Below are 26673 nucleotides of genomic sequence, written 5' to 3'. Positions count from 1 at the left end.
GCTTGTCACCAAATAGAGGAGCCACATCCCTGTGGTACCTAGCAAGCACTTCTCATTGTCTCCCAATACCCATTTCCCAGCCTCTCTTTGGGCTGGGTGTGGCCCACAATCTTGTTCTAACCACTGGGAAGGAAGCATGGATGTGTGCATAGGGGGCTGTTCTTTACAAGGAGTGGGGAGCCCAGTCCCCTTTCCCAGCCCTATTCTCCTTGGCTGGCCCCCAAACTCAGGAAGGAGGGCCAGAGAGCATCTTCAACCACAAAGACAAGGTGGGTGGCCACACCTCTGGGAGGGCAGAGCAGCAAGATGGAAGGAGCCTGGGTCCTTAATGCCAGGGGCCTCCCTTGACTCGAGACGGTTCAGGCTCCAGCTAGAAAGTGAAGAAATTTGGTCTTGCTTCATGTCACTTGAAATTCTTACACTCTCCTCTGGCATCATCAGCCAGGCCCAACATTCTGTCACTGAGCTCGAACATCAGAGTTAGCTCCCATCGAGCGGGAACTTCCTCTCTCCGTGCGGGCCATGGTAGTGGCTGTCCCTGCGGGCTGTCTACACTGCATGACGAAGCATGCCACAAACTCAGATTCCTTATTGGTGTTCATGTGGCCCCTGTGGGCTGGTGCCACTCTGCTGTGTCCCGAGGCACATCTCTCTGCTCCTTGGTGCTGTTTTCCTTGGTGGGGGAAGGGAGGGACATGGGGACGTAAATGCTCTCAGCTGAGGTTTTTCTTATCCTGTGGTTCTTGCTATGAGCGCTTCCTGAAAAAAGGGGGAAGCAGATCTTCGCAGGTAAACCCCAGCTTCAGTCTCTTGCTGGATAGTCGTGCTGTGGCTGAGGCCATGGTGGGGTGGGCATGTGCCCTAGTCACATTCCTGGCCAGCAGCCCTACTCTAAGTGCCTGACAAATCACCCAGCTCCCAAGGTCCTATCCCTACCCCCAACCCCGCCAAGGCTGGCAGTCACTTGTAGGGATCTGTCACCCTGTCCCAGGCATCTGAATTGACATTTCCCGCCCCTTCTCCTTTGGACGGCATGATGGAGGCTTCTCCCTCCTGTTTGGGCCAGGGATAGCACCTGCTCCCTGCTGAGCCAATGAGAATATTCAAGAAGTTCAAAAAGAACACAGAGATGAAGCAAAATTTCAGAAGCGAAGTTAAAGGCAGTATTGATAATAGTGAGAGCCAAGGAGCCCGGGTTCTGTGGACACTCGTGCGCAGGCTCCGGGAGCACCTGGTGAGCACTGAAGCCTCATGAGCCTGTGACCCAGGCCACTGGCCTGTAGTCAGAGGAAGACACAGAGGCTCGGAGGCTCAGAGACGGTCCCGAGGTTATTTGGGTACGTGTCTCTTTTGGGATTGACCCCCTGAATCGGGCATTCAGTCCTCTCCTGCCCCATCCCCTGCCATCCCCACTGCCCTTCCTCCCATCGACTCCCTAATTCCCTCCAGGCTGCTGCCCACCCAGCAACTTCTGCCCCATGTTCTTTCCAAGCTGTCACTCAAATGGCCTCTCTGCCAGGAAGCTCCCGACTCCATGGTGCCCTGAGCGCCCAGCCCTCAGCACAGCCCGGAGAGCGTGTATGGTGCCCGTTCTTCCACACAGAGTAGCCCCGCTAGAGTAGGACCAGCCTCGGGGGGCACCCCGGAGTCTGCGCTGGGCCCTCTCATGTTCCCAGCGCTTCTTGGAGTGGGGGCCTTACAGCGCCTCTCCATTCTACGGAGCAGGAGAAGGAGGGCTCAGGAAGACAGAAGTCTCTTCACTGGGTCACACAGCCGGTAAGTGGCCAGGCCGCAGGTCAGGCCTTAGTCTCGGGGGTTCCAGGGGATGGCACAAAGCAAGAGAGCTGGGAAGGGTCAGGGTGGGAGGGGGCCAGAGCGGCTGGCTTCAGGGACAGAACCAGAGGACCTGGGCGGCAGCGAGCTGCTCTCTCTCCCCCCCCGCCATGGCCACGGGCTGCCTGGTGCTCCTCCGCAGGGGGCAAGCCTCCTCAGCTCCTCAGGCTCCTGGGGGTCCTGGGGCACAGTGTCCTGCACCTTCTCTCCGTGCTCTTGGAGAAACTATTACAGGTGCCGTGTTCACAGTTTGTAAAGTCCTTCCCCAGGTACATAGCGATCAGGCGACCCTCCTACTTCAGAATCTCCCATGGCTTCCAGGGCCAGAGGGCTGAACCTGACATCCCGGGCCTGGGGTTTAAGGAGCTCTGAAGTCAGGCCTGAGCCCTTCCTCCGATTCTGGGTTCCCTCTCCGGCACCTGAGTCCCGCCCCAGCTTCCAGGCTGCCTGCCTGCTCGTCCTGCTGCCTGGGTCTCCCTCAGCAGCCTGGGTAACTCTTCTGAACCTGAGACCCAGTGGGAAGGCCACGGCCCCCTCCTCCAGGAAGTCCTCCCTGCTGCCTGGCCCCCACATGGAGTCAGCTGTCACTTTCTCAGCCTTTGGTGGATGGTCCGTTCACTTCAACCCTTGAAGCATCTGGATGGGGCCCAGGGCTCCTCTCTGGTCCCCAGAGGAGGTGACTGAAGAGAGACAATCACTGGCCTCACTTTCACGTTTTCTAGGAGAGGAAACTGATGGGCAAGAACCAGTCGAAGGCCAGAAAAGCTCCAGTGCCACCGTGTTTCCTGTGGAGTTCCCTCCTCATTAGAGGCCTTGGCATGCCTTGCTACCATGTGTCCCCATTTTGCAGAAGAGGAAATGGACATAAGGGGAAACAGAGACCTGGGACTTGGCCACAGTCACAGGGCTAGTGAGACATAGTGTAACATAGCATGGGTGACAAGGGGTGATCGTGTCACCTCCCTCTCAGGGTTGTCTTGCACACTTAGGAAGGTAACAGGTATGAAGAGGTTGGAGTCAAGAGGAGCTCGACAAGATGGTGACTTCCTACTGTCATCCCTCCCCTAGGGACTCAGGCAGGAGGCTGGCTTTGCCCTGTCCTCCAAGAGGGTCTCATCTCCTTGGCCTTCCCAGCGTCACCTAGGCTCGGCTCTGTCTCTTCTCTGGGCTTGGGAGAGCCATGAAGATGGGGAGTTCATTCTTCCCAAGAGATTTGCCAGTCGCGTAGACACCAAGGAAGCCATTGCCCGGCTCAGAGCTTCTACGGGTGGGGAGATGGACTTGGGGTTCCCATCCAACAATCCCTGAAGCCTGAGCCCAGGGTGGGGTCCTGTAGCTGTGCAGCCTGAAGCCCCACTCTGTCATTCATTGGCTGGGTCACCCTGGTCAAGTCACTGTGCCTCTCTGGACGTCGGTTTGTCCCTATAAAATGAGGCACTGGAATTGGGGTTCTGGATTCTACTTGCCAGCCCACCAGTTTTCCTGTGAAGGACCCATTCGAGAGGCAGGAGCGCCGAGGGACTCCTGTGATGGGCCCAAAGTCACCCAGTGAATGGGCAGTAGAATCAAAACTGGGTCTCGGAGCCAAGCTCTCTCCTCTCCACTGGCTTCAGGGATCTTAGCTGAGGCTGTGGTCTTACTGGGCTGGGGACCCACAGGCATTCAGCTGTGTCCTCTGAGTGCTTCTGGGACAGCTCAAAGACAAGGATGGTTTTAGAAACCCCTGGGGCTCGGGCAGGAAATCCGGGGCAGCCCGGACCCAGCCAGCAGGGCTGTTCCTGAACTGGAGATGAGAGAAGATGAGTTCCCAGGCCTGCTCTCTGTGGCCCCGGGGGGAGCTGTGACATGCAGGAGATGACAGCTGCTCTCTCCCCCTCGTGGCTTTTGGAGAGGACATGGAGCCTCAAGTAGGAGCAGGAGGGGGACCTCAGGGTCCCTGTGTTTGGTTCTCTGCCTCCCTGGAGAAGCTTGGGGGAGAAATGTCAGCCACGTTGGCCCCAGGGGTCATCTCGTCCAGGTCCCTCCTGGTGCAGAAACAAAGGAGTCCATGTCACACAGAGGCAGATCCCACGTGGAACTGATGTCCCAGTATTAAGGCCACTGGCTTCCCACATATCTGTGAGTCCACAGGGCCCAACCAAGCAGGCCCCATGACACTCCCTCTGTGGAAGGAGAGCGCCCTTACCAGCCTGGCTGTGTGTCTGCTGGCAGATCTCCATGTCTCTGAGCCACTTTCCTCTTCTGTAAACTGAGCCTATCACTGGCCTCCCAGAGCTCTTGAGAGAAGCAAGTGGGCTTATATCGAGGAAAAGAGGACCTTTCTCACCACCACCCCCAGATAACCCCAGGGGAGGTTTCTACAACTCCCCAATACCACTTTCTGTGCCCCAAAACCCGGGGTCAGAGGAGGGACGGGCCGTTTGGTAGGCAGCCGCTCTGTGCGAGATACTGAGCATCTGTGCTCTCATCTGAACTTCTAAATGACACAGTGAGGTATTTTCCCCCCTTTTTGGTGCATATGGGGAAACTGAGACTGGGGACTGAGTCCTTTCCTGCTGTCTGGGCTGGAGCCCCAGAGGTGCACATCAGGAGAAGACACAGGCCAGGGGAGGGCCAGGGCTCAAGGAGGGGTAGCACAGGCCCAGTCCTCCCCTCAGAGCTCACCACCAGGGGGATCATAGGACCTAGGCTCAAATCCCAAGCACTGATTTCAGTTCTCCTGTGAGCAGGGCCGCTAAGGAGACACTCCAGGGATGGTGTCTAATGGAGGGGCCGGGAGGGGCGAGGCTGACGAACCCTGGGGCCCCACAGAAGGCACAGAAACGGTCTGGAGGGCAGGAAGGAACCAAAGGGTTGATCGGGAGTGGGAATTCCTGGCAGTCAAGGCAGGGGCCAAGCCCCAAGGCCAGAGCACAGATACCGGGATGGGAACAAGTTCGGCTACCAGTGGGGAGGGGTGGGGGCCAGGAGCCAGTTTGTGCAGATGAGAAGGGATTTTAAATTCCATTTGGACAATTCTGGGGAGCCACTGGGGGGTTTAAGCGAATGAGTGATTGGTTTAGATCCAGGGTAAAAAGATGGTCTGTGCCTCTGTGGCCCTGGGGCGGGAGAAGGCCACTAATTGGGGATTCAAACAGGAGGGTCCACAGGACTTGAAGGATTGGAGGGAGGGTGGATGGGGTAGAGGAAGGAACCCAAGGTGACCCCTGGTGCTGAGGGCCCTCTGGTGGGCAGTGGGGCCCTTTACAAGGTGGGGAACAGGAAGGGTCGGAATGGGCCAGGATCACCGGGAGCAGGGACACTGCTGGGGCGGTGACTGGTTGCTGAAAGTGAGGCTGGGCTTGTGGGCCCAGGCCGGCAGAGCCCCAACATCAGAGGAGGGCAGAGGAGGCCCAGAGGAAGAAAAGTCGGGAGGGGCAGGCAGGAAGAGCACGGGGTAAATGCCAGGGCAGGTGGAGTCGCAAAGACAAGGACGGGAGACTGCCAGAGCTCTAGCCACGGGTTGGTGACCCCAGGAAAAGCAGCCACGGTGGACAGGGCTGTAGACCATGTTGGGTGGGAGTCGGGCCAGCGGTGGGTGGGGGGCGTGGAGGGGTCAATGTGCAGGAATAGAGGGAGCGCAGGGTCGACTGCGGGTCTCCAGCGAAGGAGGTGGCAGGAAGGAGGCCACCGCCTCAGGGGAGCTTCAGCCACAGCCCAGGCGCAGAGCAAGGGGAGTTCTCTCGGAGCTAGGGCCGCAGGAGCCTTAGTCTCACGCGGCGGCAGGAAGGCGACCCCGGCCTGGCTCTGCGACCTTACCCGACCCCAGGCAAGGCCCCATCCGCTCTGCGGGGCGCCGGTACCCTCACGGTGGATCCCCCAGGAGGCTCCGTCCCCAGGGGTGACCTCGGTCGCTCCCGGGATGCCTGTGCCCGAGGGCTGAGCAAGGAGATCCCGGGGCGCTGAGGCCACCCCCAGTATTCTCGGCCGAGAGGGGTTCGAGGACTAGCCGTGCTGTGTGGCGTCCTGCGAGGTGGGATGGCCCAGGCCGGCTACTTCCTCGAGCTTACCCTCTCCCCGCCCGGGGCGCACAGCCGGGTCTCATTACCGCCCCTCCCCCAGCCCCGCGGGCCGGGGGGTCTTGGCGGCGGAGTGGGGGAGGGGCGGGTTATAATCAATCCCAGGCCGGAAATTCCTCCCGAGGGGCCCGGCTGGGAGCCTGGCCGGCCGCCCGCTCCAGCGCTCCTCCTCCTCCGAGCCCGCCCCCCGCATCATGGAAACTGGGCCGCCTGCCGACCCCCTCGCTCCGCTCCGCATTCCTGCCTCGGGGGGCGGGCAGGGCTAGAGAGCTGGGCGGCCCCGTCAAGCCCGCGGCGGGGGGCGCCCCCAGTGCCTCGGAGTTGGGGGTTGGCGCCACCTCCCCACTCCAGATGGGGCGCATCTTTTCAGGGGCGTTAGGGAGGCCGGCGGGACCCGTGACACTCCGTTAGACTCCCTCAGCTCCGAAAGCCGGCTCAGCCCCACCGCCTCCACCCCTGCCCCGGGCTCCTATTCACTGGGCGCTCTCGGGGTTACCGGATAGCGCCCCGTGTGGTGTGCCCGCCCCCAACGGTGGGTTTTCGCTTCTTACGAGGCGGACACCGTTAAGCCCTTTTTCCAGGTGAAGGCTCTGAGGATCATGGAGGGAAAGGCTCGGGGACGGGCGGAGCAGGAACCCGGCCGCCTCCTCCGGGCAGCTCCCCGGACGGCGCGGGGCAGCAGTGGGCTCTCAGACACCCCCGCGAGTCCTCTCCAGGACGCCTGGAATGAGGGGCTGTGACTGGCGCGGGAGGGCGTGCGGGCTTCGAAAATCCTGTCTGCGCGCTCGCTGCGGAGCCGGGTAGGGCTCTCCAGCTCCGGGTCTCAGTTTACCCACGTGGGAAGAAGGCCCCCTCCCAAGCCTCTGCGAACAACATAAGCCGGGGACTCGGGCCCCCAGATCCTCTGAGTCACCAGGCGAGCACACAGCGCTTACCTGCGACCCTCAGACCTGAGCTGCCGCCTGCTTCCAGCGGTGGGGCCTGGCGGGGGCCTGGCCAGCCAGTTCCCGGGGCTCCGGTGGGGCGGGGCTTGGGCGGTGCCGGGCGGGGCCTGAGAAGGGGGTGGGGCCAAGGGGCCAAGATTCCTTGGAGACGGCGGCAGTGCCGGGATCCGCGGCGCGCGGACTCGGACGGGGACCCGCCGTGGCGCTGAGGCGCCAGGTGAGCAAAACTAGGACCCCGGGCTCGCCCTCCACTTTCCTCAACTTTTTGTTTGGTCCCCTCCCTCCGGAAAGGTCCTGGGGGGTGGGAGCCCGGTCCTCCCTTTCCCCGGGACCGAGTGTGGGCGCGCGGGGAGGCGGGACCCCAGAGTGCGAGGGACCCGGCCCAGAGCAACTTCCCGCGGCCTGAGACCTTCAGACTGTGGCTCCAAGTTTCTCCCTCCTGGGGTCCCCAGCGTGGACCCACGCCCTCCAGAGTCTCGGGGTCTCTATGTGTGTGCCCGTCTCTCCGCACGCCTCCGCCTCCCTCCCCTCAGGGACGCGCTGGGGCTCCGGGCGACCTTTCCGGTGTTGGCGCTGGGGCACCAGCTCTGGCCTGGGGCGCCGTGGTCACTTCTGCGGTTAAGGGTCGGGGAGAAGGCTCCACACTCAGAGACGACTTGGAAACGGCCCTTGCCTCCTCCCAGGACTCTCCCGTGGCGGTGCCGGGAAGCGCACAGCGTGGGCTAGGGTCCGCAGGCCCGGAGTCGGGTCCCGGAGGAGCCCCCTCCTCGTGTGACCCCGGCAGGCTCCTCTATCTCTCTGGGCCGCAGTTTCCATCTGTGAAAATCAGGCTTTGGACGCAGTAGACTCTGCGGCTCCGTGCTAGGCCCTGGGCCTTCCGCACTCCTGTCGGAGGAGGGATGGGGTGTCGTGCCTTGAGCTTCGGGGGTGCGGATGGGGAGTGAGTGGGGTAGCAAGGCCTCCTTCCTGGAGCCTCGGCACGGAAGCCAGCGCGGAAGCTGTTTAGAAACCAGACAGGGGTAGTAAAGACGCACCACTGGACAGCGAGGTCCTAGCCCTCCTCCCCTGCGGCCCAGGGCGCCCAGGCGGGGGCCCCGTTTCCTCCCACACCCTCCCTTCGGTGGGGGCCACACCACACACAGCCCAGCTACTCCTTACCCGGCCCGGCTACAGTTCTTAGGCCACAGGCCGGGAAGGGCTGAAGCCGGGCGGCCCAAACTGGGGCGGCCTGAGGTGCTGGGGCGGTGCTGCTCGGTCCGGGACGCGGGCCACTGAGGCCTCGGGTGGAGGAGGCCGGAAAGGAGGACAGGCGGCGGGAAAGGGGGATGATTCATCCCGAGGAGCTCGAATTGGAAACGCTGCAACCTGGGAACAGCCTTGCCCGGGCCGACGGGAGAGCTGGGGGGAGCTCTCCCGGCAGGGCCCCCTGCCCCCGGCCCCCTGCCCTGGCCACTGCCCGGACGCTGGGGGAGGGGAGGCCTCTTCAACTAGGACTTGAAAGCCATCCTGGCAAAGTCTGCCGCTGGTCGTGGTCAGAACGGTCTTCCCGGAGTCTAGCTCAAGTCTCTCCTGCTGCAGCTTCAGAGCAGGCTGAGGAGGTCTGAAAGGAGGGGGCGGGCAGGAAGAGGCTGGAGTCACCCCCTCCTTCCTACGCTGCAGTATGTAAAGCGCAGTAGGGGGGGAGGTGGGGCCCGAGAGCGACCCCAGCGGACCCGGGCGGTCGGAGCTCCTTTACTACCCTCCCTCCTTTACTACGGTGCACCCACGTGCGGGGGTGAGGGCGATCCCGGGCTGGACTTACCCTGGAGACGCCACTGCCGGGGGCCCGCACACTTCCCGAGGCCCGGGATCTGCGGGCTGGCGAAGAGGGTGCAGGCGGCCGGAGCCCCGCAGCGGAGGATGCGCCAGGTAGCAGCCCGAGCCCCCCTCCCTCCTCTCCGCCCGCGGGTCCGGCCAACTCCGGCTTCTGCCGCGCGTCCCTGGCTCGGAGCTGCGCTGCGGAAAACCCGAGCGGGGGCGGCTCCCCGCCTCGCAGCCCGGGAAAATCCGGGGGTGGCCGCCAGGGATCTCCAAGCGGCCTGGGCGAGGCAGCCCGATCTTGCCTCCCAGATATGGGCCCCCAATCTGGCGCTCCGACCCTAGGCCCGTCGGTTTAGTCCTTGCCTCCCATCTCTCCGCAGAGCGCCCAGACGACGGCAAGATGACCGCCGGGAGCCCCGGAGACTTCGGAGAGTTGCGGAGGAGCCCCGAGGGCCGCGTCTCTCGCCTGGGCCGCCGCCTGGGCCGCCGCCGGCGCCCGCGCTCCCCGCCGGAGCCTCTGCGGGTGCGGGCACGGCTGCGGCTGCGCTCGCCGTCGGGGGCGTTTGCCGCGCTGGGGGCGCTCGTGGTGCTGGTGGGCATGGGCATCGCCGTAGCCGGCTACTGGCCGCACCGCGCCGGGGCCCCAGGGCCACGCGCTGCCAATGCCAGTGCGCCCCCCCTGAGCGAGCTGCGACGCGAGGGTCGCGGCGCCGGCCGGGGCCACGGCCCGCACGAGCGGCTGCGGCTCCTTGGGCCTGTGGTCATGGGCGTCGGCCTGTTCGTGTTCATCTGCGCCAACACGCTGCTCTACGAGAACCGCGACCTGGAGACGCGACGGCTTCGCCAGGGGGTGCTGCGGGCTCAGGCGCTCCGGCCGCCTGACGGCCCTGGCTGGGACTGCGCTCTCCTCCCCAGCCCCGGACCCAGGACTCCCCGAGCCATAGGTTGCACAGAGCCAGAAAGTTGGGACCTGTCCCCGCGTCGGGGTACCTCACCCGTTCCATCAGTGCGGAGTCTGCGCTCAGAGCCTGCGAATCCTCGCTTGGGGTTACCTGCTTTGCTCAACAGTTACCCGCTGAAGGGCCCGGGCCTGCCCCCACCCTGGGGTCCACGGACCCAGACTGGCCATGTGATTATCACCGTGCAGCCCTCTGGTTCCTGCATCGAACATTCCAAGTCTCTGGATCTGGGCCTTGGGGAGCTTCTGCTTCGGGCCCCAGCGCCTCGAGACTGTGCTCACGGGAGCTGGCCCCGGCTGGACCGCCTCAGCCTGGGGGGTTATGCCAAGTTGGAAGGAGGAGGGGACTTGGGAGCCCGGGTTTGAAGAGCAGAGGACAGCCTGCTAGGAGGCTGCCGCATGGACCGTGGTAACAGGACCAGAAGTCCCAATGTCTAGTAGATGCATCAGTCACTTCCCAGACTGGAGGTGGATGCTCTGGCCCCAGCAGCTGCTAAGGCATCCTGACTTGCATGTCGGCAGAGAAATGCCAACTGCACAAGGGTTCAATCAGCTGGAGAGAATGTGTTTTCACGTGGAGTCTGGAGGCCAGCATGACTTGGCCTCGGGAATTCTTTAAGCCTCCAAAAGTGGCCTTAGCCTTGGACAGGTACCTGAAGGTGCTGGAGGTCCAGGCTGGGGTGATTGGGAGATGCCGCTGGTGTCTCGGCAGACCCAGAGTGGTGGGCAAGGACCCCTAAAACTTGAAAGGTAGGTTGGTTGGCATGTGACAGGCTGGGCCAAGCTCCGTCCACCGTGGCATCGGTTGCGGGGTGGGGGGAGATGGGCAATGAAGTAGATTTGAGATCCTCCACTGCCATCTGGGATGGGGACTGAGACTTTAACTCCCACCACCTCAGCCCCTCTGTCCCCTCAGCCATGCAGGGTACACCCACTAGGGCTACACTACTGCCAAAGCCTTCTCCTGAGGGTCTGGCCCCTCCCTCAACAGGTCTGAGAAGCCCCCTGCTCTCCTTTGTCGTGGCCTGTGCAAAATTTCCCCCCAGCTGGCAAAAAGCATCCGCCAGTTGTACTTTTCTACAACGTCGAAGCTGCATCTGGGCCAATGTGGGTAGCTTACTTTAGAAAAGGGTCTTTTCTAGGGTCAAAAATTTGGGTCTCCCTTACCCATGTTGAATTTTTCCCAGATTGCTGGTAGGAGAAAAGGACTTTAAAGGTTGATCGACTCTCACAGATTCAGTACTGGGTTTGTTTTTTGTTTTTTTTTTCTTTGTTTATTGAAAAATGCAATACAAGAAGCAAGACCAAACACGTATCTAAACACTACACCACTTCTCTTACTACAAAAGGCCAAAACAGCAGACCTAATTATTGCCTTTTTAATCTAAGGATTTTGCCAATTTGATTCTGCTGCCATAGTTCCTATTTTGTCAAGAAATGTAAACAACTACTTTATATGATTCATAATTTAAAAAAAATTTACAAAGCTCCTTCATTTTTGTCACCAAAATAATACATTTGAGAGAGATTTGTAAAAACCACCAGCCTGGGGCTGACATCCTGGGCAGATCTTCCCAACGAGCATTCCTTGATGTCAGTCAGGCCGAAGCTCTGGTTCCACTTCCCAGGGCAGACCGGGGTCCCTCCCCCTAGGCTGCCATGCAGGGCCTGCAATGGGGGGGGGGGCTGGGTGGGCAGGCGAAGAGGCCCCGAGAGGTCCCTGCAGCCAGGTTCTGTGGGCCCTTGGCTTAGAAATTTAGGTCCTGCTTGGTGGGTGGGTGGGTAGGTGGGTGGCAGAGACCTCATGTGGCTTGGAGGAAGTCTTTACTTCTCAAGTGGAATAAAAATAAAATTGCAGTGAGAGTTGTCACTGTGGTGTGTCTGAGTCACTTCAGGAAAACGGCTGCCAAGTCTCTGACCCTGGAAATGAAGCTCTCTCCTTCCTTCTTCACCATTTCCACCTGGACAGAATCTGTTTTTCTTCACACACACACACACACACACACACACAACACACAAATGCACACATAACTGCAGGATGAAAAAAAAAAAAATCCAAACAATTGTCAAAGCCCCAGGTCTGTTCCCAGAGAGGGAGGATAGGGGAAGAAGCTTGGAAGGACATCCTCTTCCCAGCTTTTCCAAGTTGTGGCTTCTCAGCGCTGCAAGGGCATTTGAGATCTTCTGGCCCAGTTTACAGTCAAGGAAGCAGAGGAGAAGCACCGTGAGCTGGTGACAAAGCCACGGGGGCGTGCAGGCCCCCATCAGCAGTGTGGACAGCACACCAGCGTGGACAGTGGACAACTCGGTGGGCCCTCTTCCTCACCCCCACCCTCTCATTCCACAGCTGTCAGCTCTGGGAGCTGGGAGCGCTTTCAGCAGGACAGCTGGCCGCTGGAAAGCAAGCTCACGTTACATGCTATTTGATGTGAGCTGGATTCTAAACCTCACCGCCAGGCTTAGGCAGCAACAAGCCAGCCCCATCATGTCGGACCCTATGGCCACAGGCCAGAAGACTGCTCCTGAGACAGGACAGTCCTTTCTCCCAGGCCTGTCACACGTCCCACCTGAGTTCTTCCTGTCCCTCTCCAGAGAGCTGCCTCGTGGTTAGTAACAGGCTCACATAAGTACTAAATGAAAAATGCACACGTCTGAAATCAGTTCAATCCAACCGACTTTGTCTAGAAGACTCAGCCAGTAGAGGCTTTGGACACATGCAGCTGGCCCCCACTGTGGGGACCAGAGGTTTTACACTTCTCTCACTCATGCCTCCTGAGCGACTGCCGACTGTGACCCACTGTCTAGCTCATGAAGTTCACTTCTGTCCCACCATAAGATTCTAAGAACTTCCAGGCAGATGTGTTTGTGGGAAGCCAGCTGGAAGATTTGGGAAGCACTATTGAATAAAAAGGCCCCCAGATCAACCAGTAATGGTGGAACTGGGCTCATCGGTCAGTCCCATTTCTAAAACTAAGGGGAAAAAAATTAGAAGTAAAATAAACCCACAACCCACCACAAAGATCAAGCCTACAACACCTGACAGACCTCAGATGGCGAGTGGGAATGAGCAGAGCTGGTGTTGGTACTGCCTAGCGTGTGGGGTTTTGTGGGAAGGACGGCCCCTAAAAGCCAATTCCCTTGCTCCAGAAGGGTGTCTGCAGGCAGGTACCGGTCAGGAGAAGAAAGGTCAAGGAACACAACCTCCTCTCTGAGTCACATTTCCAATCATCCCAGGATTAAAGAAAAAGGCCCAGGGTTGGTCACCTGGAAATACTTCTTAGTGGGATCTGACTGAGGTAAACACCATTCCCCTGTGTGAAGTGCACATTCCCAGAACTAGAAAGCCTTTTTTTTTTTTTTTTTTAAATCTCATCAACTTTCCTTACTCAAATCATCACTAATAATGTTCCATTAGACCTTTTGGCCAAAAGTGCCTATTTTTCTGTGAGTTTTGGTCTCCTGAGATGGGAGGTGGGGGGAGCACTTAGCAGAGCCACTGCTTCTGACGAGGTAAAAGGGGAAGGGAGGGCAGGAAGGTGAAGGCCACAGATTTGTTCGAACATTCACAGTATCAGATATATCTGGAACAACTTCTTATGTCTTTGATCTAAAGAAGCTCCAAAAGAAAGAACAGGAGGAAAGAAGGAAAACAACACTACATTCTTAGCAGAGATCTCTGCCTCACCAAAACCACCCTCAACAAAAGGACAGGGATGTCTCCCTTCGGCGTGTGGATCAGGAAAGCTGCCCTGCCTCACATGGTAAAGTCACATCATTGCCTCTGAGAAACGGCTGGTTCACGAAGTTTCTGCCTGCATCGAAAGGGTATAAAAGTAGGGGAGGAGCAGGGAAGCCCCATTAAGCTGGCTTTGGCCCCCAACACAGCTGACAGAGCCTCTGGAGGATTTCCCCAAGAATTCTGTAGACCTGTCAGTATCTGGGTTGGAAGTGAATGGGGAGAGGCTAGGTTGAAGGGGTTACAAACCACCCCATTAAAAAAACACAAAGCTCTTTAAAAACAGTCCGCAGAGTGAAAAGTTGAACAATCTCTGGTATCACAATATAGAAAAAGGTATTAAAAGAATCAGCAACGTCTAGAAGACTCTCTCAGTATAAACCCCAAATAGAAAACAAAGTTAATTTTCTGGTGGTTTATAGCAATTTTGAAAGCCTGAAGTCTGACTGTTGCAGGTAAGCGTCTTTATCATTTTGCTGGTTTTCTTGTGGATGGGAGACAGGCAGGGAGTTGGGGTAGGACAGTTCCTAGAGGAGAGAAAGCAAACTTTTAAAATTCTGCAAAGGAAGACAGCCACCCCATCCCAGTGCCAAGTTCTTGTGGTCCCAGGTGCCAGGCAGGGCCCGAGCCTGCTTACTGAGGAGCCCAGTCCTCCCCAGTGATTGATGGCTTCTCTGAGTCATTTGTAAGCTACGTCTAGGCATAAATTTCTCTGGATTTCTGGCTCCCCAAAAGCAGCTACCCTGCTTCCATTTCTCGAGTCTGGCCTCTGAGCGTCAGCCCTCTCTTCTCTATCCCCTGAGCCCTCATTTCTAGACAGCCAGGTCCTGCTTTTCTTCGTTTTATTCTCCTCCTCTGGCCCTCTCAGGTTTAGACTCAGAGATACCTGTGACAGCAGAAAGCCTTCACTTTAGCGAGTCGCAGTGTGGACACCTCTGGGGGCTGTTTCTGGTCAGGGCTCTCTGATGTCAGGACAATGAACACCCTCCACCCCACCAAGAACTGCCCATACCTGAGCTCATTCCTCAGAGATTTCGGTCTCCTGATGGACGACCACCTTGGTCACTGACATGTCTGGGTGCTGCTCCTTCGCCTCCTTGATGGCCTGGACGAGGACCTGAGGAAGACAGAAACCGTGCCCCTGAGGCAGAAAGCAGCCTGACCGGTGAAGGAACGCAGGGGTCTCAGGATAGCATTTCTCTGGCAAATTCAATCTTTCTGTCTGCAGTACTAGGGCAGCATTTAGGTTAAGTGAGTTGATAATACCCTTCCATCCCCGATCCTGCAGAGGGAGGCTCCGAGACACAGAGAAAGTGAAGGCCAGAGCTGTCTTTAAGGAATCACAAACAGATGTCAGGGGTGACACCTGCCTGCTGGGTGGCTCTGGGAGGATTCACTCAAGAACTGAGTCTGAAGGACAAAGCAAAATCTGTGTTCCGGGAAATCCAGAACGGAAGAGGGAAATAAAGAAGCATGCTACAAAAAGGACGAGATCTCTTCGGCTACTGGAGAGGGAAATAAACAAGGAAGAGTGGGATGGCCTATTATATGCCATGCATTGGCCTAAGCACATTATTATTATTATTATTATTAAATAATCTTCATTTTTAAATTTTAACTTTTTTAAGATTTTACTTATTTGACAGCGAGAGAGAGCACAAGTAAGGGGAGCAGCCAAGGGACAGGGGAGCCTGATATGGGGCTTAATCCCAGGACTCTGGGATCATGACCTGAGCTGAAGGCAGATGCTTAACCAACTGAGCCACCCAGGCACCCCTATATACTTAATCTTCAGAACAACTAAATGAATTAGGGTAGTAGCACTGTTTCCACTTTTTAAAAAATTTATTCATTTGTCAGAGAGAGCACAAGCAGGCAAAGTGGCAGGCAGAGGCAGAGAGAGAAGCAGGCTTCCTGCTGAGCAAGGAGGCTGATGCGGAACTCAATCCCAGGACCCTGGGATCATGATCCGAGCTGAAGGCAGCCGCTTAACTGACTGAGCCACCCAGGCGTGGTCCCTCCACTTTTTTTTTTTTTTTTAAGATTATCTATTTATTTGACAGACAGAGATCACAAGTAGGCAGAGAGGCAGGCAGAGAGAGGAAGAGAAGCAGGCTCCCCGCTGAGCAGAGAGCCTGATGCGGGGCTCGATCCCAGGACCGTGGGATCATGACCTGAGCTGAAGGCACCTCCACTTTTTTTTAAAAGTAAACTCTGCAGTGGTGTGGGGCTCAAACTCATGACCCCGAGATCAAAAATTGCAGGCTCCACTGACTGAGACAGCCAGGTACCCCTCATTGTTTCCATTTTATAGGCAAGGAAACTGCGGTTCAGTGGGTAAATAAAGAGGTTAATGTTTCACAGCTAGTAAGTAATGCAGCAGGGATTTTTACTTAAATCTATAAGGCTTTCTTCTTCACTACACTGTCCTATAGTTTCGGGGAGACCCTGTACTAGCATCTGGAGGAGTTTCGATAATTTTAGGAAAGTTACATGATGCCTAGGGAAAGTCAGAGCAAGGACACCACTTCTCTCATTGCATGGCAAGTCTCTGAGCCTCCAGCTCACACAACCAAGGTGGAAGAGCCTTTGTGAATGGTGACATGGGGATTCTCAAGAGACGTGCCCCTCCATCAAGAAAGACACTGGCTAGATCTTACCACCTGACAGCTGACCCTGGCTCTTAAGAACTACCTCTAAGAGGAACAAGCAAAGAAGGGAAATTCTCTTGGTCTCTCGGCTCCATGAAAGCCATTCTTAAAACTGCTTCCCCTTGGGGCACCTGGGTGGCTGAGTTGTTAAGCGTCTGCCTTCAGTTCAGGTCATGATCCCAGGGTCCTGGGATCAAGCCTCGTATCAGGCTCCCTGCTCAGTGGGAAGTCTGCTTCTCCCTCTCCCACTCCTCCTGCTTGTGTTCCCTCTCTTGTTTTGTCTCTCTTTGTCAAATAAATAAATAAAATCTTTAAAAAAAAACAAAAAACCGTGCTACGTCTTTATAGCCCTGGTCATTGTCCCTGATCCTTTTTGCCCAACACACCTGCTCATGAGTCAAGGTCCAGCCCAACCCCTCTCTATGGCTCCTCTGACCTACACCTTTCCTCAATGAAAGGCTGTACCACATGATTTCTTGCTTAAAGTGCGTCCCCACCCATGCAGAGTACACCACATCTAGCTTTTGTGTAGCCCTCACACCCAGGAGAACTGAGGGACACAGGAGCTTCTCTCTGAGCTATCAAGTGTGTTTGTCACAACCACCCTGAAAAAACTTATGATTATCTTAATTTTACAGGTGGCAAAACTATAGCTCAGAGAAGTAAAATGACTTGTTCAAGGGCACACAACCAATAAGTTGTGGAATCTAGAGTCAACCCAAGGCTGTGTCACTCCAAACCCAAACACTTTCCGGTCCCCATGGCCCTTGCTGTCTAGCACCAACTGAACACACAGCAGGGGCTCAGACAGACCCCCCCAAGGAGGTGGGCGCAGGCTGGTAGCGCGGCAGGATCCACTGAGCTGGGGCCAAGAGGCTGCAAGGCCTCCCACTTGGGCTTTGCGGCCTTGTTGCCGGCACCCTGAGCCTGTGTTCCCAGTAGGGAGTCTCAACCTTGCTACCAAGGGAACTGCCAGCAGTGAGGCTCAGGGTTCTTTTCTTTTCTTTTCTTTTCTTTTCTTTTCTTTTTTAAGGCACTCAACATATCAGCATAAAGGCCGTGGAATTATTGCTCCAGCACTGCTGTCAATGATTCCAGAAGCATTTGCATGCAGTCCCTTCCACCCCCTCTTCTCTGCAGCTTTACTGTTCTAACCTCACCCAGCAGAGAACTGGGAGCATTAATTCTGACCTTATTATTTGCTAATTGCTTGCAGCACACAATTAGCACCTAATTAATACAGAAACATAGAGTTTTAGTGCTCAGAAGGGCCCAGAAATTACCTAGATCAACCTACTCTCTTTTAAGAGACAAAAAAGAATCAGAGGTAGTGTGGTTTGCCCAAGGTCACACAGTAAGTTAGCGACAGATTTAGGACAGGCTTGAAGTCAAGACTCCTGTCTGCACACAGTCCACCTCACTCAGCTTCCCTCGCCTCCTCTGCGGGCAAGTCTCCCCCTTCCCTCTGTCTTGCTATCTTCTTCCGTCCCCAGCACAGGTTTTAAGTACACACTATCCGCTGGACAGCAACAGCTCCGCCCACCCAGAGCCCACCATGTACCTCACACCACACAGCCCATTTCCCACGATTCTCACAACAACTTCGAGAGGAAGTTGCCATAATGCCCATCTTAAAGATAGGGAAACAGAGGCCTAGGAAGTTAAGAGCTAGAATTTGGGGAGACCTAGGATTTGAACCCAAGCCTTTTGAGTCTAAGGCCTATTTTCTTTCTATTACACTTCACGCTCCCCCCACCTACAGCCCCCATCCCATAGGCCTCCATGGTCTGATTCCCTTCACCCTCCCCATTTAGGTGTTAGAGTAGCCCAGGGGGTTTCTGGGGATGAAGCTGGCAGACGCATCTTCTGAAAGCCAACTCCTGTATCCATTCCTCTTCCTGCCCAGGGACCCATGCTGAATCCATGCTCCTCAGCAGTCTCACCTGGTCGTGGTCAATATCGGCATCTCCCGTGATCACGATTCTCTTCTCAATCCGGGTCTCTGAAATCCCACCTTTTACAGTCTGAAACCAAACAGAGGAGGTCACATGAGAAAGAAAGGAAAGAAGGAAGGGAAAACAAACTGTAAAAGATCATTCCGAAAGCTCTACTTCAAAATTTCATCTGCCGCTGGGTACTGTGTAGAACCGCGTTCTTACCCACTTGTCCAAATTCTTGGCTGTGCCTGCTAAAATGAGCACACCTGTTCTCCTGAGGATTGCTAAAATCTTTAATAAGCAAAACGGAAAGCTACAAATCTCTATTTTTCCCTTTTTCTTCCTCCCAAACATCACAGAAATTCAGTGAGTAAACACAAGAGGTGTTTCTTTTTGCTCTTTTCCTGTACATTTGATTATTTTCAAGAGGAAATTGGGAAGACTGTGAACAAAAATGTCACACAGCTTGAAACTGGGCTCTTTATTTTCAAGCACTTTCGTATCATTGATATCAAAAGATCCTTAAATAATCCCCTCAGGAACCCTCCTACACTGTTGGTGGGAATGCAAGCTGGTGCAACCACTCTGGAAAACAGCATGGAGGTTCCTCAAAATGTTGAAAATAGAGCTACCCTATGACCCAGCAATTGCACTGCTGGGTATTTACCCTAAAGATACAAACGTAGTGATCCGAAGGGGCACGTGCACCCGAATGTTTATAGCAGCAATGTCTACAATAGCCAAACTATGGAAAGAACCTAGATGTCCATCAACAGACGAATGGATAAAGAAGATGTGGTATATATACACAATGGAATACTATGCAGCCATCAAAAGAAATGAAATCTTGCCATTTGCGACGACGTGGATGGAACTAGAGGGTATCATGCTTAGCGAAATAAGTCAATCGGAGAAAGACAACTATCATATGATCTCCCTGATATGAGGGAGAGGAGATGCAACATGGGGGGTTAAGGGGGTAGGAGAAGAGTAAATGAAACAAGATGGGATTGGGAGGGAGACAAACCATAAGTGACTCTTAATCTCACAAAACAAACAGGGTTGATGGGGGGAGTGGGGAGGGGAGAGGGGGGTGGGGTTATGGACATTGGGGAGGGTATGTGCTGTGGTGAGTGCTGTGAAGTGTGTAAACCTGGCGATTCACAGACCTGTATCCCTGGGGATAAAAATATATGTTTATAAAAAATAAAATTAAAAAAAAAAATCCCCTCAGGGCAGGTACGTTTCCCTAATTGACAGATGAGGATAACCAAGGTCTAGACACATTAAGTAACCAGCTCCTAATTATCTGTATATTGATAAGAGAGCTTGGTCAGAAATCTAGGTTTCTTACTTACAAGTAAATAGATTTCCCCCTAGTGCTGCAGCAAACATGGACTGTCTCTGATTTCCAGGGAGTAGTTCCAATTTTAGATAACTTTTCTTGCTTGCTCCCATAAACAATATTCTAATAATTCCAGTATTTCAGCATGCAAACTGTAGTTCTCCTGGCCTTGATACTGGACATTATATAAAAACTCTTTCTTTTTAAAGATTTTATTTATTTGACAGACAGGCACATAGCAAGAGAAGGAACACAAGCAGGGGGAGAGGGAGAGGGAGAAGCAGCCTCCCCACCAACCAGGGAGCCCAATGTGGGGCCTGATCCCAGAATCCTGGGATCATGACCTGAGCCGAAGGCAGCCGCTTAACCAACTGAGCCACCCAGGTGCCCCAATATAAAAACTCCTGAGTTCTGATTTTTGACTTGGAAACTATGGTTGTATAATAATACCAATGACACCTGTCCTTAAACTGACTTTTTCAACTTATCTTCACAGCCAGATAGGGGAGTGACCAGAGAGACAGGCGGATGTGTAGAGAACAACCACACGTGGCTTTATGAGACTACTAACTAGGCAAGGGTGCCCCCAGGGTCCCCCTAGCTTTACTGCTGGGGAAGCATCAGGGCTTTTCCACCTGTGACAGTTGGAATCATTTGGCTCAGTAGGGATGGAGCTGAAAACCCTTGCTTCTAGACCAGGGTCCTTGTTTCAGAGAGGGAGCAAACTCGGCATGCCACTGAATTCCAGAAGGAAGTTCTAACTGGTTTGTTACCTTGGTAATCTGAGTTGTGGTTGTGCTGCTTGTGGTCTCAGATGTGATGGTCTGAGCTGTCAGCAGGACTCCTGGGTCCAAGTCCCCATTGCTGTCGTCAGTCTGCAGAAAAAAAATTCAACTCATCACCATGCCTCTCAGGAAGCCTATGGGCAAATATGGCAGGAGGCGGCTTCACTCTTCAGCTGTACATTCTAAAGCAAAAACCTGATTGCCTTACAGCGATCGCTTCATAAAGAAAACAATCCCCTGGCAGCAAGACTCCTTCTAAGAATGCTGGATGGGTCAGTTTCCCTACCACAAGGTCAATGACAGAAGCGGGTCAGAAAGGGGAGGCAGGACTATAGCCACAGGTCCAACAGGAGTGGCAATGGCTACACACGCGTGTACAACATTTTAGAGTTCACAATGGCCTTTCAAAACACTATCTTTTTTGATGCCCACACAAGCCCTGTGTAATAATTAGTAAGGGCAGAGACTGATTAGCACTCCCTGGTAAGAAAACTCAGGCCCAGAGAAGCCAGATGACTTGCTCAAGGACTCAAAACTTGTAAGTAGAAGTTGTCCACTCTACAAACCAGAAACTCTTTACACACCACCCAAGGCAGGAAAAGTATAAACTCTTGTGTGCTAAGGCGTGGGTAGGTTCTGAATCATAGGGTGGAACTTTCCAGAAGGGATCGGGAAATGTCCTTGCCAGGGCTCAAGGGGCCAGGGAATCTTAGGTTGTCTTCTTTGAAGACTGAGGGGGAGCCTGGAACCAAGGAGGTAGGAAATATCCCTTTAAAACAACATGGAGGAAACCTACATGATACTCTCAATGACATTTCTGACAACAAAACTATTACTGAAATGGACTATCCTGATTAGGGAGCATTTTAAAGTATTTAGAATGCTGGGCTTTGCAACTAATCTATACAGAGAACAAGGGCTGGGGTGACTTCTTATTTCTCTAGAGGTTGCCATATTATGACCAAAACAATTGCATAATGATCAGGCTGAGAAAGGACACTAGCAAAAAGGAAGAGAGATGGTTATCAACAGCCACTAGGCTGGTAGCAGGATTCAGAGCTGCCGACAGTCCCATGACTGGGAGGGAAAGAGAATTAGAGTAGAGGATGGGGGCTGCCCAGAGCCAATGCGCTGTCTAGAATATATGACCGGTTGGTTCCGGGATCGTACACAGGCTCAGAAGAAATTTAGAGAATTGCAGTTCTTTTCAAAAAGAACCCTGCAGTTAAAAAAGTGTTACATTACTATCTTTTCCTACCCTCTTTATAAAGTCATCTGTATTATAAGCAGAGGCCTCCAAACTTTTTCTGAGCAGAACCACATTTCACTGAGGCAAAATGTTACAATATGTGGGGGTGGGAGATAGGAAGGGCAGAAGAGAATTAGGAAGAAAAGAGTCTCTGGCTGAGTTCCTTTCCAGGTAAGAATCTAGACCAAAGAAAGAGAGGAGACCAAAGAAAGATTGTGACACCAAAGCCTTACATGCATGCCAGCATCATGACAGCTAGACGACTGGCAAGTTCATTAACACTTTCTTTAGTGAAGACCCACCTATCTACTTTAGATTCAAACTCAAGGAATCTTTATTGTACTCCTACTATGTGCCAAGCACAGGATGCAACTCAATTCCACCTCCCAATATCTGAAGTGGGTACTATTATTATCCTTGCTGTATAGTTGGTCCAGAGAAGTTAAATAATTGGTCAAGGCTCCATAGCTAATCAGTGTTTGAACTAGAATTTAGGGCAAGGCACTTCTTGTCTGAAGACTGAGGTTTGGGTCCCAGCTCAGACATAAGTAGCGATGGGATCCTGGGCGAGCCCTTCTGACTCTCTGAGCTTTAGTCGTCTCACTTGTAACAGCCAGTTCTGTAATACGGCCCTGCCCCCACCGTGGCATTGTTATGAAGATCTAAACAGACTGTAGAAGTAAAAGTACTTTCTACATCATTATAAGAATATAAATTTGGGGTGCCTGGGTTGCTCAGTGGGTTAAGCCTCTGCCTTCAGCTCAGGTCATGATCTCAGGGTCCTGGAATCAAGACCTGCATCGGGCTCTCTGCTTGGCGGGGAGCCTCCTTCCTCCTCCCTCTCCCTGCCTGCCTCTCTGCCTACTTGTGATTTCTCTGTCAAATAAATAAATAAAATCTTGAAAAAAAAATATATAAATTTGTGTGCCAGGAGGGCTAAACCTTTTTGAAGAGCTCCACCTCTACTAAAGTGGGGAGTCTATCATATTTCCCTACCTCCCACTGACTCCCTTATTCCCTGGTCTCTGTCTCTGAAGAAGCGGAAGATGGACGAGATGTTGTTATGATTTCTTACACTCTTCCCACATGTGGACTCTCTTCTTTGACCCTGTAACCAATGTTTCCTCAAAATGATGCTGTAGCTTTGACAGTTGTTTATAAAGTTAAACATCCATTTATCCTAGGGCCCAGCAATTTCACTCTTAGGTGTTTACCCAAGATAAGCGAAAACATGTGTCTACAATGACTTGCACATGAATGTTCATGGAAGCTTTATTCACATTTGCTCCAAACGAAACCAGCTCAAGTGTCCATCAACAAAGGAAAGGATAAACAAATTGTGTTACACTCATACAATGGTATACTATTCAACAACAATAAAAAAGTAAACTACAGATTCTTATAACTTTGATGAGTCTAAGAAAAACATGTTCGGACACAAAAGTGTACTACTGGATACTTCTATGTATATGGCGTCCAAGAACAGGCAAACCTAAGCTGTGGTTATGGAAATCAAAGCAGTGACTGCCTGGAGGGGCAGAGAGTAACTAGAATAAGGCTACGAAGAAAGTTTCAGGGGCAATGAAGTTATCCCAAATGTGTCTTGGTTACACAGGTATATATATATATGTGTCAAAATCAATCAAATGGGGGACACCTGGGTGACTCGGTTAAGTGTCTGCTTTGGGCTCAGGTCATGATGCAGGGTCACGGGATTGAGCCACAGGTGGGACTCCCTGCTCAGCGGAGAGCCTGCTTTTCCCCCTCCCTCTACCTACTGCTCCACCTGCTTAAAATCTTAAAAAAAAAAAAAAAAAAAGGTAGGCATCATTTTAAAAAAAGTCAATCAAATGGAATACTTAAAAACTACACATCCCTGTATGTAGATAAGCTTTACCTCAAGCATGCATACACGCACATATACACAAACAGTAAAATCCTGTTCTGGCTCCCTGTCTCCTCTCACCACGTTCCCCAAAGTGTGGGAACTGTAGAATAACTTAAAAAAAAAAAAAAAGGTTCCTGGACTAACCTGTTTGGCAAGATAATAAAAACAGGAGCAGAAATAGTTATAGTAAATAAATAACAATAGCAAATAACTGTCTGGTGTTTGTTATATGCCAGGCACATTTTTCTAGACATACTGCACTGCATCTTTTTATTTACCAGTTTATCCTACAGAATATTCCCATCAGAGGCTTTTCACAGCTGTATAGAATTACCTTCATTGGATGTACCACAATTTATCTAACTTGTTCCCTGTGACAGACATTTAGCTTGTTTCCGTGGTGGTGACAACTTAATCTGAAATGCACATTAGCTTATTCCTTGCAACAACCCTATGGAGTGGAACTATCATTGGTCCCATTTTACAAATGAGGACAATGAGGCACGGAGAGATTAACCTGATGGCATATCAGTAAATGATGGAGCTGGTTCGAACCCAGGAAATTCGATTCCAAAGTCAGTACTTTCTCCGTTATACTCCACCGTCTAGCATGAATAAGAAGTCATCATGTGTATTTTGTTTGACGGTCTTAAGCCCCGTTAAAATGAACTAAGATATGGAACAATATAATATAGTCATAGCTACCATTTTTTAATACCTACTATATGCCAGGCAAATATTATCTTTATTTTAATAACCTTATAAAGTTATTTTTCAGAAGAGAAAACTAAGGCTCAAAGAGTTTAAGTGACTTGCAAAAGGTCACAGAACTAGCAAGTGTTGGAATTAAGATCCCTAACTCTAAAGCCCACCTGATTTACCCAGCACATCAAGCTTCTTCTACATTTCCCTGACACATGAGTACATTTTAAAACAACTGCCTCCTTTTCCCTCTTTTACTGGGTCTACACTCAGACCATGTGGGCTCTGACAGGCAGCTCGGTCCTAACAACTTTCACGCATATGCTACAAAATTCACTTCAAAACGGAATAGGGTGAAATGTCAGTCTCCCTCCCACTCCTGACCACAGTCCTGGAGTCCCAGTCCCCTTCACCAGAGGCCACCACTGCTTTTTGGGTTTTCTTTTTGAGTACTCATTCGGAGATAATATATTCATGTACAAGCTTCCTCTTTCCCTCCTATAAACAGCATATTATTACACCATATTCCACCATGCCTTTTTGTTTTTTTAAGGATTTATTTATTTGAGAGAGAGAGAGAGGATGGGGAGGTGCAGAAGGAGAGGGAGGAAAAGAATCTCAAGCAAAACTCCCCCCTCAGCACAGAGCCTGATGCAGGGTTCAATCTCACAACCCTGAGATCACGACCCAAGCCGAAACCAAGAGTTGATGCCTAACTGACTGAGCCACCTAGGTGCCACCCCCCACTATGCTTTTTTATCTATTCATTTATCACATAGATTATTCCCATTAGAAGATTTTTTTAAAGAGCTGCACGGAATTATACTAACTGGGTATACCACCATTTGTTTAACCTGTTCCCTACTGACGGCGAGTTAGATTGTTTCCATGGCAGTAACAATTTAGAGAGTTTCCTACCATATGAAAGTAATTCTTACATCCTCAGGTTAATGACGTGCACAACCTTAAAGTAATTTCCTATTCCTTCCTTCTTCAATCCCCTGTACTGCCAAGTCCTAGTCATTCATTTCGGTCTCTCCTGTCCCAGCTCCTTCTCATCTCCTCCAGGTATCCTTCGGTTCTTTATAAGCATCTCCCCAGACTTGCTCTAGTCATAGCCCTGTCTCCAGGCATTGCCCTACTTTAAAATATTCAGCACACAGCCTTAGGAATCATCTGCCAAAAATCATAGCCTCAGTGATGCTGCTTTCTTACCACTGCTAAAAAACACTTCAAGCAACCCCTCCTTATTTACCAAATGCCACACTCTAGACCACAAGAGAGACGGGAGTAGCATGCTAACAGTGACTTAGCATCTGTGAATGGACCGAACACTGTACAGACATCATTCCACTAAATTCTCCCCCAAATATTGCAATGGAGGAGGATACTAGCCCCATTTTACAGCCAAAGAAACAGAGGGGAAAGAGATTACTGATTTGTTTCAAATTATCTAGCTAGTTATGTTGTTGAGCGAGGATACAAGTTCCATCTGTCTAGTTGCAAGGCACATGTTTTTTTTTTTGTTTTTGGTTTTTTTTTTTATAATTTTATTTTTTATAAACATATATATATATATATTTTTTTCCCCCAGGGGTACAGGTCTGTGAATCTCCACGTTTACAAACTTCACAGCACTCACCATAGCACATACCCTACCCAATGTCCATAACCCCCCCCCAACCCCCCTCTGGCAAGGCACATGTTTTTAATTGGCAAGGGATGCCAGTTCCTGAAAGGGGTATGGTCCTCCAGTTCACGGTGTGAAGATGAGTCGTAAGGATTTAGGTGAAATCACTCAGCCAGAGCTTCACACAGCTGCCTTGTTCCTGCCATGCAGGCTCCAGCCAAAATGTGGTCTCCTCAGAGAGGATTTTCCCGACAACACTAGCCTCAGAGGAACAACCTTTCATATAATCTCAAATTGTCTAACTCTTCATCCGATTTTCGTTTCTTTGGTCTAATACATCAATGCTCAACAAATACTGACTTATATTTGCTTATCAGTTTATAGGGGGAAAACGTTTTCTAACTTTTGGCTTCTATGAATAAAAAAAAGGAAAAAAAACCCCAATTCAACATAAAGCAACTCTTAGCTCATTCAAATTACCAATAAGGAAGGAGAAATTTTACTGAAAGTAAACAAAATTTTTATTTAAACAAAAATTTTAAATGCTTAAATTCTTGTGCGATTTTAAATTTAATTGTAATAAATTTTAATAATTTTTTAAAAATTTATTTATTTATTTATTTATTAAAGATTTTATTTATTCATTTGACAGAGATCACAAGTAGACAGAGAGCCCAATGCAGGGCTTGATCCCAGGACCCTGAGACCATGAACTGAGCCAAAGGCAGAGGCTTTCACCCACTCAGCCACCCAGGCACCCCAATTTTTATTTATTTATAAATTTTATTTTTAAGTAATCTCTACAACCAATGTGGACCTTGAACTGACAACCCCAAGATCAAGACTTGCACACTCCTCCAACTGAGCCAATTACATGTTATACAATATAATATAATAAGTTATATTATAGCTGTTACTTATTTACACTTTCAGGCATGATGCTCAAGTCAAGTCCATACAGTGTTGTATCTTATACAATCTTCATAATAAAATCATGAGGCAGGGGCCTTTGGCTCAGGTCATGATCCTGGGGTCCTGGGTTGATCCCCAAGTCAGGCTTCCTGCTCAGCCGGAAGTCTGCCCCTCCCTCTGCTCATGCTCGTGCTCTCTCTAATAAATAAAATCTTTTAAAAATTTTTTAAAAATTTAAATTAAAT

At 52.0% G+C, this 26673-nt stretch overlaps 2 protein-coding genes and 1 pseudogene across 16 annotated transcripts in view; 1 reads left to right on the top strand and 2 right to left on the bottom strand.

The window, feature by feature from the left end:
* Positions 1–6964: 6964 nt before the first annotated feature.
* On the top strand, positions 6965–11461 carry TMEM200B (transmembrane protein 200B). Of its 3 annotated transcripts, none has more exons than XM_032863975.1 (2): positions 6965–7052; positions 9016–11461. In XM_032863975.1, exon 2 carries the CDS (start codon positions 9036–9038, stop codon positions 9957–9959), a length of 924 nt encoding a protein of 307 aa, XP_032719866.1. In that variant the 5' UTR covers positions 6965–7052; positions 9016–9035; the 3' UTR covers positions 9960–11461. The 3 variants fall into 3 exon arrangements, with proteins under 3 accessions (XP_032719866.1, XP_032719867.1, XP_032719865.1); XM_032863976.1 differs by lacking the exon at positions 6965–7052 and adding an exon at positions 8287–8493; XM_032863974.1 differs by lacking the exon at positions 6965–7052 and adding an exon at positions 8287–8743.
* On the bottom strand, positions 7035–8340 carry LOC116871302 (annotated as a pseudogene).
* A 2143-nt stretch (positions 11462–13604) lies between the features above and the next one.
* EPB41 (erythrocyte membrane protein band 4.1) overlaps positions 13605–26673 on the bottom strand; it is a 188472-nt gene continuing 175403 nt past the window's right edge. For all 13 annotated transcript variants that reach the window (XM_032863960.1, XM_032863955.1, XM_032863954.1 and 10 more), the window contains 4 exons: positions 20036–20137; positions 17924–18004; positions 14339–14446; positions 13605–13858 (listed from right to left, as the gene is read on the bottom strand). In XM_032863960.1, the coding sequence (XP_032719851.1) occupies positions 14348–14446; positions 17924–18004; positions 20036–20137 (282 nt within the window). In that variant the 3' untranslated portion in view covers positions 13605–13858; positions 14339–14347. The remainder of the gene's footprint in view (positions 13859–14338; positions 14447–17923; positions 18005–20035; positions 20138–26673) is intronic.

This window comes from Lontra canadensis, unplaced genomic scaffold (assembly GCF_010015895.1).
Source record: "Lontra canadensis isolate GAN:19392208 unplaced genomic scaffold, GSC_riverotter_1.0 scaffold25, whole genome shotgun sequence".
In the NCBI taxonomy this organism is placed as follows: Eukaryota; Metazoa; Chordata; class Mammalia; order Carnivora; family Mustelidae; genus Lontra; species Lontra canadensis.
Note: the sequence above shows the minus strand (reverse complement) of the source record. Positions and strands in the feature narration are given on the sequence as shown.

Bases quoted from the DNA above. Each gene is read 5' to 3' on its own strand.
- TMEM200B (XM_032863975.1), top strand. From the start codon at position 9,036: ATGACCGCCGGGAGCCCCGGAGACTTCGGAGAGTTGCGGAGGAGCCCC.